The sequence below is a fragment of the Chinchilla lanigera genome, unplaced genomic scaffold (genome assembly GCF_000276665.1).
Source record: "Chinchilla lanigera isolate Chin_1 unplaced genomic scaffold, ChiLan1.0 scaffold00005, whole genome shotgun sequence".
NCBI classification, from domain to species: domain Eukaryota; kingdom Metazoa; phylum Chordata; class Mammalia; order Rodentia; family Chinchillidae; genus Chinchilla; species Chinchilla lanigera.
This window is the reverse complement of record NW_004955406.1, coordinates 20005261-20019967: the sequence shown is the minus strand read 5'-3', so window position 1 is coordinate 20019967 and position 14707 is coordinate 20005261. Positions and strand designations below refer to the sequence as shown.

At 52.4% G+C, this 14707-nt stretch overlaps 1 protein-coding gene across 1 annotated transcript in view; it reads right to left on the bottom strand.

The window, feature by feature from the left end:
* The window catches only part of Kiaa1614 (KIAA1614 ortholog), a gene marked incomplete at its 5' end in the record, with an annotated part of 33523 nt that extends 18816 nt beyond the window's left edge, over window positions 1–14707 (bottom strand). Inside the window, 4 exon segments of the mRNA XM_005374988.2 lie at window positions 1522–1665; window positions 11384–11447; window positions 12147–13024; window positions 14654–14707. Of these exon segments, the coding sequence (XP_005375045.1) occupies window positions 1522–1665; window positions 11384–11447; window positions 12147–13024; window positions 14654–14700 (1133 nt within the window).

Sequence of the window (14707 nt, the reverse complement as noted above, 5' to 3'; positions counted from 1 at the left end):
TTCAGTGTGCTCCCCCCATGCCAGTAAAGTCACAGGCCTTGTCATCTGCGGAGGTGGCTCTACTCGGGCCTGGTAAGATCTGGCAGGGCCCCCAGCAGCCTCATGTCACGTCCAGGAGCACCACAGAGGCCAGCTCTGTGCCGGAGAACTCCACGTGTATGTGGCTCTTTAAGGCGTGCCATGTACAAAACAGTACAGTGATGGGGGCGGGATGTATCACTCAGGGACAATCACGTGTGTGATGCGCTGGTCTCTGAAAGCCCCGGCCCTGTTCTTTTTCCATCTCTTCTTCCCCATGAGCTCACCTTCACTGCTCCAGGGTCATGACATCAGAGATATTCCCAAATCTCTGCTCTAAAGATCCTGTATCCAACTCCCTAATGGATGTCTCCAGGGGATGTTCTAGGGCACCTCCCTTCCAAGTCTGACCCCATGCCTAGGTGTTGCCCCTTAGCTAGGGGCCCCCCAACACCCAGCCAAAACCCTGGGTTCTGTCCTGGGTGTCCCCTATTCTCCTGCCTCCCACATCCAGGTAATTGAATGATGGACAGCTTGAGCTAACAGACCCACGGCACTCATCGCGTGCCAGACGCTGCTCCAAACACCTTCTGTAAGTCAGCTCACACAACGCTCACCACAGCCCTGGAAGACAGGCGCTACGCTCACTCCTGTCTTGAGGATAAGGAAACTGACGCACACAGAACTCCGCAAAGGCACACAGAGTAGCAGAGCCAGAATGCAAATCTGTGTGGTCTGGTTGCAGGTTATCACTCTCTGCTGCCTCATTAACTGGTTTGCGTCAGCTTCCTGGTGCTCATCTGAAGTCTCCATATCCTGTACCTCCCACCAGGCTCAAGGCAGCAGCCTCCTCTCCGTGCCTGTCTCCTGGATTCAACACAATCTCTGCGGCCAGGATGGTGCTGCTGGAATGCAAATGCCACAGTGGAACTCACCTGCTTCAAGTCCCTTGGTGGCTCCTACCCATCACAGGCCCTCCCCAAGCGCCCTCTCCTGAGCTCTCCAGCCTCTGCGCACGAGTCCCACAACGCTTCCCACGCCAGCCCAGCTGCACAGTGCTTCACTCATGGCTCCCATCCCTTGCCTCTCATCTGCCCAGAGAACATCCGTGTCTCTTGCAAGCCTCAGCGGAAGTCATCTTCTCTGGACAGCCTCGCCTGTCTTTCCATGTGATATAGGCTTCCAGCTCCGAATGCATATTTTTCTCTCTTACACCATAGTCCACAGAACTGAGAGCCTGTTTGACCGTCTTTCTCCCTGCAGACTGTGCTCTCCATGTCTACAGGGACCTCTGATCACGTTTCACTCATTTTTTTATCTCAGTTTGTGACACTCGCTAAGCCCTCATAAAGGGATATTGATTGACTGAACAATCATAGTAAGAGCCTGACAAAGAAAACACACAGAAAGAAGGAGGGAGGAGTGGCATTTTTGGCTAGCTCCCATCTCTTCTTACAGCTGACCCTTTCCTTCCTAGACCAGCCTGGCTCGGGCCCCACTTACCGGCTGCCCTGAGTGATGGCGGGCACAATATCATGGCTGGCACGGAGGGGCCGGGTCCTGGCTTTCACGCGGGCACGCTGCAGCAGATGTTTGGCATCCTCGTTGCTGGTGCTCAGCATGGCCTCCGGCTTGGGACCAAAGGTCCTGCAGGGTGGCACACGGGCCAGGGCGGGTGGGGGAGGGATTAGAAGAAAATAACATGGATTAGGAGGGCTTTAACAGTGCCGAGTGGCAGCTCTGCCAGGAAAAGCCCTTGCGGTCAGCCTTCCCCTCCAGCTCCCACACGGCGGGAAGCCCTGAGCAGCTCCACGCAGGGCTTGGGGCTGGCCTGACCTTGGACATCTGCTCAGGGACTAGAGGCAGAGACCCCAGGAGGATCTAGAAGAGGGCAGGGAAGTCTCCAGATTATTCTATTGTTTCTTCCCTGGGCCAGACAGCACGAGTCATCTGGGGGAGGAGGAGGAAAAGGGCCTGAGGTTGTGGGGCTGGGCCTGTGCCCAGACAGATGGTCTTTCCACGCATCACCGCCCTGTCTCCTTCTGTCTCTCGGCACCCACCGCCCCCACACACACCCACTCAGCACGCTCAGCGCCGCCCCGAGCGCACGTGGCATCAGGGTGCTGCTCCTCCTGGTTCTGTCCTTTGGGGTGAGGACATTTTTACAAATCCTGGTGTCTTCTTGCCTTAGTCCTAGTCCAAACCTGTCAGACATCAGCTCAGGGTTCACAGACTCAGTGATGAGAGAAATCAAGCTGGACCCAAACCAAGTGGGCAAATGGCTCAATTTTCATAATAATAAGGGTCTTCTAGCAGCCACTTCACCCACCAGATGTGCTGCGGACCCAGCTAGTCAGAGCTGCGGAAATGACAGACGCTGCCTTCCCAAGCTGTCTCCAGACGGACACACTGCCCGTGCCGGGTTACAGCAGTAACAGCAGCCCACAAGCACCCCCGCTTCTCTGTGGCGCTCTCTCTCCCCAGCCAGGCTGCCCAAGGGCAGGCGCGCTCTCTACTTGACAGATGAGGGTGTCCAGTGCAGAGGAGTGCCGGCACCTCGCTCAAGGTCAAACATCAATTAAAAGCAGAGCAGAACAGAGCGGAGCAGACGACAGCCAGCCCCACTGGCTCCGGCATCACTGCCGGACCCTGTCCTCTCCCCTCCCTGGGACCTACAGCAAGTGGAGGGCATTTGTGGCTGAGGTCATATACACTGTTTGATGTAACTTCGGTGTCCTCACAGGGAGGTGAGGACACATACACGCTGTGTATCCTCCACAGAAAGAAAAATGCAGGCAACCAGAAGCTCAGACCTGGATCTCAGACCTCTGTGACAGACATGAGTGGACAAAGGCACAACTATGAGGGCTCCAGGGAAAGGGCTTCTCAAGGACATGATCAGGCAAGCTCTGGGGAGACTATGATTTTCTTTTTCTTTTCTTCTCATTATTTTCCTCTAATCCTACTCGGGCCAGAGAGGAAAAGACTGCTAGCATAAAGGCACCATCTGTGCCTAAGAACCCTGGCAGGGCTCAGGCCAGGTTTGGAAGAAGGGCTTCACTGGAGTGGTGAAAGTGAATCTCCAGGCCCACTGCCCCAGAAGGCCTCCTTTGGCAGGAGAGGCCTCCCCCGCACAGCTTCCAGAGCAGGCAGCTCCTCCAACATGAGGCTGAGAGCAGCTGTGCTCCCCGGGGCTCCTGCTCCGACAGCAGAGATAATGAGGTTACCAGCCCGGAGAGGTGCCCCTGCAGCCGCAGGCCTCTGGCTGCCAGCCCGCACACTTGGAGCCTTCCGGTGACAGCTGTGGTTCCCCGGCTGTCGGAGGGCATTTGTCACAAGGCCTGGTGGGCAGGCAGCAGGGCCCCTAGGCAGCTGGCCAGATGCTGCCAGGATCAGCCTTGCCCCCAGGTTTTTAAAGTTATTTTCCAGCTTTGCTGTTTCCTTTTGGAGCTGTTGCTGTTTTTTTTTTTTTTTTTCTCCCTCTTTCTTTTTTCTTTTTCCATCAGCTGCCCTGCTTCAGTTTCTGGCAGACAAAGGTAGTTTCTCCGCTGATTAGAAAAGCAGGCTTTTTAGGCGCCTGGAGGCATCCATGCGGTAACATTCTAGTAGGGAGGAGAGTAGCAGCCACCTTCACAGATTGCAGCCAAGGTCAGCAGTGCAGGCGGCCCAGGCATTGCACACGCTGGAGAAGGGATGCCCAGATCCGAGCTGGGGAGGGAAGGTGGTCTCCCTCCGGAGAGGCACAGAACAGTGTGCCTCCCATCATCACATGAAGGGACGCTCAACGCCTCCAGGAAGACAGGTTCAGACTCCACCATCTGAGGAAGACTTTCTAGTCTAATCTGACCCTCGTGGCAGACACCCCACATCCCAGCTCCTAGAATTCCCCTGGAAACCTGGCTGTCAGTACAGGGCCAGGTAAGGGCCATTCCTACCTAAGAGTGAAAGACTTTTGCCACCGTCCTGAAACCTGTGCTCTGAAGCTCACTGCCTCAGCAGGCGGGGCACAGGAATAAGGTGGCTGGGTGCTTTGCCTCCCTGGGGCTCAATTCACCTCTCTACAAGCAAAGCCATTTCTGCCCTGTGAGTCCAGGTCTGTAGCTATGTCACCTATTGTGGGCGTCTCAGACGGCCTTTCCTTGAGGAGTCTACACTCAGAAGTTTGGCCTCCAAGGAGCAGCAGAGCCCACAGGGGCTGATGTTAGAGAACAGTAAAGTTCCACTGGAGTGGGTCCTTCCCTTGGCATCTCCAGTCTGCAGCGTCCCAAGGACAAAGGGCAGCAGCAGGCTATGTCCCCTCCCGCTCTGGTCTCTCCTTCTAGACCAGCTTCCTGGAGGAGGGACTTCACCGCCCCTCACAGCCAGGAAGGTCAGGAGAACCACCGTTTCTCTCCCAGCCAGGGAGGTCAAGGGGACAGAATGGCCTTTTTCTACAGCCACGTAAGCCTGGATTAGGTGGATAAACTCTAGCAAGTCTGGATTTAAACCTTTCATCTCAAGTACTCAGGAAACAAGAGCGAATATAAGAGAGCTAACTCCCCAGGTTTCAGGATGCAACCAGTACAGAGAAAATATGAGGTGTGAGTGAAATATAGGGTGAATGTTTAAATTTTAGAAATATATTGCAGTTAAAGATGCATTGTCATTATCCTCCCTCAAAATATTCCCCCCCTTTTAAATACACTTACCTCATTGTTCCTGTCACCTTCCAAAGCAATTCTGCAAGTCTACTTCTGTGAATGTCTTTATGAGGTGTGATAAAAAAATAGAGTGAACGCTACTACAAGTGCAACCCAAAAGACAGGCAGGCTCATAAAAACATTACGAGGTGTCTCATCTGCTTTGTTCATAGGACCTGGTACTGTGTGACTTATGGCTCTGCCCCAAAGTCAAAATGACCATGAGAGGTAAATGCTGTGATTTGAATTGTTTGGGGATGTCAAGGCAGCCACAACAACACAGCTAAAGATAGTCAGGAAAGAGGACTTCCAGACCTGCGTCAGAAAGAGGCAAGCATGACAGGCTAAGTGTGTTCACAGCAAATGAGGGCGTCTCGAGGGAGATGAATGACACTGTGTATCTTTCTGTAATAATCTTTTGAAAATTTAAACATCATAGTTTTCTACTGTATCTCATAGGTAGTACACAGAAAATATACCAATCTTTTTGCTTAGCATGGGCTCCATTTTTGTTTTTTTCATTGTGTTTTGCCAGTATGGGATTGAACCTAGGGCCTTCACACTGAGCTACATTCTCAGCCCTTTTATTTAAGACTGGGTCTCACTAAGTCACCCAGGTGGGACTTGAACTTGTCACCCTCCCGAGCTTCCCACAGTGCTGGTATTACAGGTATGCACCAGTATACCTGGTTTCCATTGTTGTATATTTTAAAGCTTTCAGATGACCAAGGACAGAGCTCTCACACTGTGTGCAGTTTCCCAAATGAGGGAAGAGAAACTACATGCTGCGAGGGGGGTCTGAACTGCACGCCCACTCCAGCAGGGCCTTTGTCTTGTACTCACCCTCATGGTTACACAGATGCCTTCTTCCCAGGTCTCGGGCCACTAACAGGACAAATCCGAGTGCTGGTTAAGACTGTGCTTCAGGGGCAACCTGTCCAAGTTCTAATCCCTGGGCGGTCACTTCCTTGTCAGGTGATTTAGGAGGTCAGCCTCAGTTTCTTCGCCTGCTAACTGTGATACCAGTGAGACTGACTTCCTTCAAAGGACTTAGCACAGAGCTAGGCACTTTGCAAGATTCTGTAAATGCTAGTATTTATTAATATCACTACTTTTATTATTAGTATCTTTGTTTTGTTAAATTACTTTCACCCCTCACTAAGAGAAGGAAGGGGTCCCTGAAGGTGAACTAAACTCACGTGCCGAAGAGATTGCCCTATTATCTGTAAGGGGGAGGCATGTTTGGAAGTGATAAATGTCTACAGCTAGGGAGGGGTTGATGGCTTTGCTCTGCACTTTTCAAAAGCCTTTGACAGGGCTCCCTGGTGAGGGGGATTTCCACAGGACAAGTAACAGGAGGAGGCTGGTGGGTAGCAGCAGGAAGCTAATCCCAGATGGTAAGCAGGCCCTTCTCTCAATAGAGAAGGCAGACTGGGAGTCTTAAGAAGGGCTGCTGGTAGCATCCACAACGCTTGACACGTTTAATGGGATCTGGGTACTGTGGCAAGCAGAGCAGTTCTATCCTGGCTTCCGGAAGACCAATAAATTCCTTGCTGAGCGCAGGAGGCTGGGGACGCCCCCTCTGGTCAGCGCTGCCTAGGCTCAGGTGTGGGACACAGGTAGCTGTAAGTGGCAGCAGGTATCTAAGATAGCCCCTGATAGGGGACAGTGACCTGCTCAGCTCTAGGGGCCAGGGAGGAGGACTTCCTTTCTGTGAATTTCAGCCCAGCTCCCCAGTGGGTGAACAGGCTTAGGCAAGGTAACTTTCTCCAGCTCCCTCACTGGTGAAGACTGGCCCAGGGCCGAGATGAGCTCTGCGTGTGAGTCTGGCAAGGGCGTGGCCTGGCACAATGCACCTGAGTGTCCAGGTGGCACGAGCTCTGTGTAGGGCCTCAGCGTTAGACACTAGGGGAGCAGGTGCCCGTTTGGAAACACCCCTGGAAGGTTATGTTTAATTTGTTTTTGGCTTTAGTCCCAGTGGTGCTAGGCGTGGTAATGGGATCTGCTTTGCGTCTGTGGGGCAGGATGCGAGGTGGGGGTGAGGGCTAAGCAGGACCTCCAGGCCTCAGCAACTTAATGGTCCCCCTGCTCTCGGGGGACCTCTGTTACCTCTATGGCCTGAAAGTCCTGGGCTGGGGCAGAAGTACCTCTTCTCCCAAGCTCACCCCCAGGACTCATCATACGTCCTGATATCAGGAGCACAAAAGACGCAGAACCTGACCACGGCCCAGAATGGTTATAGCCCTCACCGGACTCCCTCACACTAACTAGCCCTGCGCCAGCCCACACTCCCAGGAGGTAAGGTCATCCCACTGTTGCGGGCAAAGACCATTAAATGTCTCTACATTCAGATTAAAATCTAAATTCCAGGGTCCTACGTAAGTGGCTCCAGCCCACCTTCCGCCCTATCTTCCGATAAGATCATGCACGGACTCCACTTCAGACTCTCCCAGGCATTTCGGCAGGCCTCACCCACCTGGAATGTCCTTTCCGGTTTCCATCCGGACCCTCACAAGTTTGCACAGGCTGCAGCCCTCGGTGAGCCCTCACGCACTCCCCCCCGCCTGCCTCTGCCAGGCATTTTCTCAGCAGAGTTCCTGCCCCTGGCAGCTCCAGGAGAGAGATGCCAGTAACAACTGTGCCGATGGCCAGGGAGGGCAGTGAGTAGTGAGAACAAAAATGGGCAATTCCATCCGTATCACACTGATCCCTGGACAAGGTGGGCAGCTCACATGCGAGTCTCTGTGACATTGTGGCAGTGTAGCACAATGGTCAGAGCGCAGCTTGGAGCAGGTGGCCCTGGGTAGGAATCCTGGCTCCAAGCCCGGGGCTAGTCACTTGAGCTCCCCCAAGAGACGCCTCTGTCAGCAGACCAGGAAGAACACATAAAGTTTGTTATTAAATAAAATGAGAATTCAGGAAAAGCACTTAGCTCAGCACTGTACAACAGCTGCTGCTGGCCTGGCCCTTTGCCTCGCCATTGGGATCTTCTGGTCTGCTAGGACTGGGCCATCTTCTGCTCCGTAGTAGAGAGGGACAACCCTGGAGTCGGAGGATGGAAATCTCTGCATCTGACCCCCAGCACTCAAGGTCTTGGATCCTCAGAGGGCAGCTTCCCTCCGTGGCTGACTCCCTGGGACTGGCCTGCCCCTAAAGGGGCCAGACCCCTAACCCCTAGTACTGGCTTGGGCTTTGCAGTCAGCGTCATTTCATGAGCTTCATATTACCTTGCTGAGCAATAACAAGTACCTGACAGTTATTTGCTCATAATGTTTATTTGATTACAATAAAGACCTACACAGATGCCAAGCCTGACTGAACGTGAGCAGAGCCATACACCCCTCAGACTCTGAGTTCTGAGGGGCTTACTTGCTCCTGAATGAGCTCTGCCCTTTGCCCTCCAGAGCATGTCCTGACAGATGGCCACAGCCTCGGAAAGGGTCCCACACTCCTTAGTATGGACACTGAGATCAGGACCTGCACCCTGGGGGATGGGGGCAGGGGTTAAGCACACCTTGCTTCAAAGCTTTCTGAAAACTTTGGAATCAACAAATCCACTCTACTTAGGGGACAGGTAAAGCCTACAGTGTCTTCAGGACACTTTAATGTCTGCCTAGGAGACTCAGGAACAAAGCCAGACAAGGGGCTTATCTGAGGGGGCACCATGACATAGCTCACACTTCTCCTTCCTTGAATCTAGCCATGCTCCCTGGGCCTTCAGCCTGGATGTCTAGCAGGGACCTGAGCCTCATGCCATCTTGGGGTCCTCATCTGCTCAGCATTCAAAGGGGACATTTTGTTAGTCTTAGAATAGGGTCTAAAATTCAGCAAGACCTTACCCCCACATTCCTAACATGTGTATATACACATGACAAATCATACAATATGACATGCACACACCCCGCCCTGAACTCTAAAATGCAGAACAGAGCTGCAGATGGCCTGGCAAGTTAAAAGTCCAGAAATCCCACTTCTAAGGATCCTACACCTATGCTAATCTCTTTACAGAGACGAGGAAAGCTCCTTGCTATCTCTGGCTAAAGTTCTCTTCCTTTATAATAAGTGATTTTGCCAGGTGTGGTAGTGCACGCCTGTGGTTCCAGCACTTAGGAGGCTGAGGCAGGAGGACTGCCACTGGTTCAAGGTCAGCCTATGCTACATACTGAGTTCAAAGCCAGCCTGAAGTACATAGTGAGACCTTGTCTCAAAACACCAATAATAATAATGAAACAAAATGAGTGGTTTTTATTACTACCCAGCATGCAAGTCAGGAGCTTTGGATTCACATTTCAACAGTGACTTCTGAGCAGAATCCCAGTGGCCACACCTTCCTGTGGGGCATTTTTCCCATCCAGAAGAGAAGGCGGGAAGGAGGTACCAACTCTGCAGGATACAGGCGCAACTACTAAGCTTTCTCCTCCAAGGCACCAGAGTGAAGGAAGTGGAGAGAAGGCAAAAGGAGGGAAGAAGGGGCAGGGTGTCCCTGGGGACCACAGCCCTCCTACAGCCACATCTCCCATACTGGAAGGACCAAACAAAGGTGTGACAAGAGACTAAGAAAGGGGCCGTGGAGGCAGAAGGGACCAATCACAAATAACAAGCGATGAAGAGCCAAACTTCCTTGTCCCAGCCAGACCCTTAGCCCAACCCAAGCCGAATCTCCTGACACTGGACACCTCGCTTTGTTCCAAAGGGTTGCTTGTGAATGTTTATGTCCTTGCCAAACTCAGAGATTGAAACCCAACCCCCAGTGTGATGGTATTAGGAAGTGGGGCCTTGGGAGGTGATGAGCGTCCTTATTAGAAGGATCCCAGAGAGCGTCCTAGTCCTCTTCTACCACATACGGACACAAGGAGAAAGTGCTACTAGGAACCAGGAAAGGAGCCCTCATCAGATTCCAAATCTGTTGCTGCTTGACCTTGGACTTGCAGTCTCCAGAACTGTGAGAAGTACCTTTTTGTTGTTTAGAAGTCACCCAGTACTTTGTGACAGCAGCTTAAAGAGACTAAGAGAGAGGCCCTGCCCACACTTTCTGGAGGGCAAGTCAAACGAAGTGGAATTTATGCAGGGAACAGCCCTGATCGTGGAGAAGCGACAGTGCTGCCCTCTGCCCTCTGCAGGGATTAGGATAAGTCACTGTGCAACTGGGGACGCAGGAGCTGCTCCCAGTCCCGAGCCCTGGGCCTCTCTCAGCCTCAGATGCAGAAAGCCCAGCTATCTTGGTTACTTTTCTCTCGTTGCTGGGACAAAATACCTGACACCCAAAATGAAGGAAGGAAAGGTTTATTTTGCTTACAGTTTGTGGAGGTTTCAGTCCGTACTTGGCAGGTTATAAGGCAGAGTGGCACATGGCCAGAGGGCTGCAACTCATGGCAGCAGAACACAGCAAAAGCAGCAAGCACACACCAGGGAGGAATGGAGGAGGAATGGCTTCAAGCACCCTCTTCGTCTCCCTTACATATGCAAACTATCCACCCCAGGGTGGGTGCAGCTCTCACACCCATAAACAATCAAACCCTAAAAGCCTGCCCCATGACCGCATGAGGCTTTGGGGGGACACCCAAACACAAACCATAACACCAGCAAAGACAAAGGCGGATGCCAACCTCTGCAGGCAGCGGCTAAGGGCTGCAGGTGGCCCTGCCACACCTTTGGCATACTTTTCTCAGCCTGCCAAGTTCTAACACTGCCTATTAAGGACAGGCATCCCCACTCCCCCACGACAACCCAGGCGATCCAGCTTCCCCACAACAAGGGTGGAGAACAGAAAAACCCTGTGGGTATCATGATGAGGTTGGAGGTAGAATTCCTGACTTGACCCCAGCATACTCTCTTGATTAGAAAAAGAACAGGTGGAGTAAAAGCTGCGCATTCTTGTACTTTCTCTAAGGACTTCCACATCCATCTGTATCATTTTAGCCTTACCATAATCCTGAAAGTAACCAGATATAATTTTCTCCACTTTAAAGACATAGAATCAGAGGGCCAGGCAGGGGAAATGGCCCCCAGCTCAGAGCAGGTAGTTTGCAATGTTCTTTATACACCTCTGTCCCCTGTGGCTTTGCTCAGGTAGCAGGTGGGCAGCAGCCTGAGCACTGTAGGCGACAGACAATTTCTCCAGGGTCTCAGGGATGATGATCCACAGTGGCCACTATCCATGGGTGCAGGGCTTTGCTTACCCTCTGGCCTTTTCAAGGTCTTCTACTGTCTTGATGTGGAGTAAATGGAGGGATGCTGGTGTTATGGCTTGTGTCTAGCTGTCCCCCCAAAGCCGCATGCAGTCATAGGTGGGGCTTTTGCAGAGGGGTTGGACTAGAATGTGTGACTCTGGGATTGATTCACGGTGCACTGCTAGAATCAAAGGCACTAGGATAAAAGGTGTGAGTGCCACCTGCCCTTTTGAGTAGCCTAGGTAAGATATAAGGAATAGAAAGAGCTGTGGTCATCCCTAGTTGCTTTGTTACCTTCTGCCCACCATGAACTGTTTCTCCTCTGTCACGCCAGTCTGCTGTGCCACCCTGCCTTGGGGCCAGCCAATTATGGACTGAAACCTCTACAAACTGTGAGCTAAATAAATCTGTCATCCTTTAGCTTTGGGTGTCAGGTATTTGTCTCAGCAATAAGAAAAGTAACTAAGACAGATGGCGAGGAAGGAGGGAAAGAAAACGTGAGTTCTGAGTCCTTACCTGTTCTGCTCTGAGTCCTGAAGGAAGATGCCTGATTCCCAGCCCACATCTCCTGCTGGTCGTTCTAGGGCCCAGAACAGAAGCAAAGATCAAAACAAAAGCCCGAACCTGGGCTCTCAGCTCCCACTTAATGAACATTGAGGAAAGAGGTTTCCAGTAAGTTATACCCCAGATAAATTTAACACCGTGCCTGTATCTTGGCCTGAGAAGTAGAGGCACAGCCTGTCACGGTCACTAAAGGTGAGCATGGCTGTGAGCATAGAGGACCCTCCATACCCTTAGGTAGGGGATGCTGAATGAGCTTATGAAAGCAGGCTGTCCTCTCGGGTCTGAGCTCTTGCACCTCTCAGCAGAGGGAGGAAGGGTGGACCAGACTTGCAGCCTTTCTGCAGGGAAGGACTCCCGACTGCTTGCCTACCAGAGGGCAGTGAGGCCAGTAGGTGTGAGGCCACGTCACTGGAGGGAATGCAAAGAGCCACTCTGGGAAGGCTGCAAGGCACAGGGAAGAGGTCATGGCAGCCTCTCCTCCCAAGCACAGATGGCGGCCTCCCATTGATTCAGAGGTCCTCACCAAGCAGGGATGCTTGTAAGGTGGTAAAGAACCTGTGTCAGAGTCAAGAATAAGAGTACGCTCTGATAATTTTGGTGACAGGCAACTGTGTGCTCCTCCCTTTCCAGTGCTTCCCCAATGGTATCCCCTTCCCCGTCCCTCCCACTGGACTCCCTCTGGTTGCCCCACTGAGAACTATGGAGTGAGTCTCACCTGGTGCAGTTCTGTTCCAGGCTGGAGGTGCCACCTTGGAGGGACTCTGTCCTGAAACCTTTAGCATCTCCTGCAGCAGGAGGCGGTTCTTCTCTACTTGGTCAGACAAGGACAGGGCATTGCTCCCCGTGCCCGGAGCCCCCAGGTCTCTAGCTTTCCAGAGCGCCCCCTGCAGGCCTGTCCTTGGGACAAAGGCCTCCTCAGGCATCAGAGATGTGCTGTCCAAGTCTCCCGCTGTGACCAGACCATCTTGAAGGGGGTCTGGCCTTCCTTTCTTCAGGCCGGGCTTGCAGGTGACTTTATAAGGACCAGGCCCCGCTGGCCAGCCCGGAGTAATTCTGTGGATAGGGCTCTCTGGCAAGGAGTCAGGTCCTGGTGGCAGACACCTCTCACGCTCCAGCAACACCCATACCGCTTCTGGAGGCAGTGGGCCCTGCCCATTCCAGCAGCCAAGCTCAGGGGCATAGAGTCTGGAAGGCCTGGAGGCCCCATTGTGAGTGGGCTCTTCCTTGTTGACACTGCTGTCCAGCTGCTCACCAGTCAGGTTCTGAGCATAGGGCACCACCACAGCATCTGACAGGGAAGAGCCTTCTGATATCCGCACTCTCCCAGGCCTGACTCGTCGGCATTTGGATTTCTTGGGGGATGATTGCTCATGGGTGGTGGGGCTCACTCCTTGTTTATCCGCTGTCATCTTCTCCTTCAAAGCCCTCACCTTGGACTCCAAGGCAGACGGTCCATGGAGCCTGGGCGGCTGGGGGGTAGGAAAAGGCCAGGGTCTTGAGAAGGGTCCATTATCCAGTTGTGGCTCAGACTCATTTCTCTCCACAACCGAGGTCACCTGCATGGGGCTGACTGTTCTGCTCCCTGACCTGTGCCTTTTGGAGGAGAAAAAAAGACAAAAATCCTGAGATGCAGCATCTAGGTAGCTCTAACAACCTGCTGGGTCCCCAAGTGCTTTGGTGAAGCACCCTGTCCATGATGGTAGTAACCTGAAGACAGGGCAGGAGTACCCAGTAAATAATGGGAAAACATTTTGCAAGGCACAAATATGCAACAATACAAATAAGTTATTACTGTATTTTCTCTTCCAAGACTAGAACTAGTCTTGTTCTGGTTTTCCTATCCCCAATTTACAGATGGGCTTCAAACAATTAATCCTATGCCAAATGTGGACGAGAATGAAAAACTAGAGTGATTCCTCAATTCCTGGTCTCTTGCTTTGCACAAGGTGCCTCAGTGGAAGACGCAGAAATCCGCTAGCGGCCAACATGCTCCTCCTTGCAGACCAGGGGCCTCCAGAAGACTACTGGCAGGACAAGATCCCCCAGTGGAAAGTGCTGCCTTTCACCCTCACCCCTCCCCATGCTTCGACCACAACATGGGGTTGTGACCTTGCAAATGGGGCAATTGCTCTGCGCCAGGCAGAGCCTTTCAAGCGCTTTCAAACACATTTTCCGAAATAATCCCGACACGGCATGGTTCAGATGGTATCATTATCTTTGCTTTTACAGATAGAAAAACTGAGGCACAAATTACATCACACACTGCAAGAGAGGCCCCGTTTGGAATTTAAAAAGCTTCTCATTCCAAGCCTCGGGCTCTTCCAAAACATTTAGTGATCTCTTGACCCCACTCCCAGCATTCTGCAGAGTAGACTCCTCGGCCCACAGAGGTTAAGGACTTGCCGACATTACACTGCTCTTGGTGGCATGGCTGACCGGAGTGGTTTCAAAAGAGGAGAGACCTCACGGGATTTCATTCATCCAAGTGTTACCCGCATACACACATGCCACGTCTTAATATTCACTCTCTCAGAAAGTGCCGCTTAGCATCCTCTATCTAGGTGTGTCCCACTTGAAGTCAACTTCGTGTATGAAAATCTGTATGTGTATAAGCTACAAATTAGCAGCAATTTATTCCCTTCACACACAGACCAAAGATTCACCATAAAATGTTCTTAAATGCCACGACCTTGTATAGTCGTTTATTACTACTCAGTACAGACACATTTCAGGAATGCTCATCCGTTAGAAGTAAAATATCCATACGATCCCGAATGTCACATCAGTTTTAAGCCAGTGGAGTTTAAGGACTATCATCAGGAGAGAAATCATTTGTTCTACCGCTTCATCTAGAGTGTACCAGGTTTCTCTTTGCACCCCAGCCCCCTCGTTCTCTCTTCTTCAGACCAATCCAGAAAACAGGGCGTTAGCAAGGCGTGTGAGCCGTTTCCGTTAAAGCATAGAACTTCTGGGGGATAAACTGCGGAGCAGCACCAGACCTTAAAGAAGGAGGTGCTGGGGCAGAGGCTTCCGGGAAGGCTGTTCAGCTGGGAGCCGACCGGGTCTGTGACCTGAGCGCTGTATCTGTCCTCGCTCGCTCGGAAAAGCTGCAGTGAAGATGGACGTGGAGGGCGTGCGCCCTCCTGACCCTTCCCGCTCCGTGACCGAGGGAGGCCGCGTCCCAAGCGCCCCCGCCCGGCGCCTCGCCCGCTCCGTACTCACTGAGGGCTCCCGCGGGCAGGGTCGGCCGCCGCCTGCGCCCGCTCCATCCCTCGG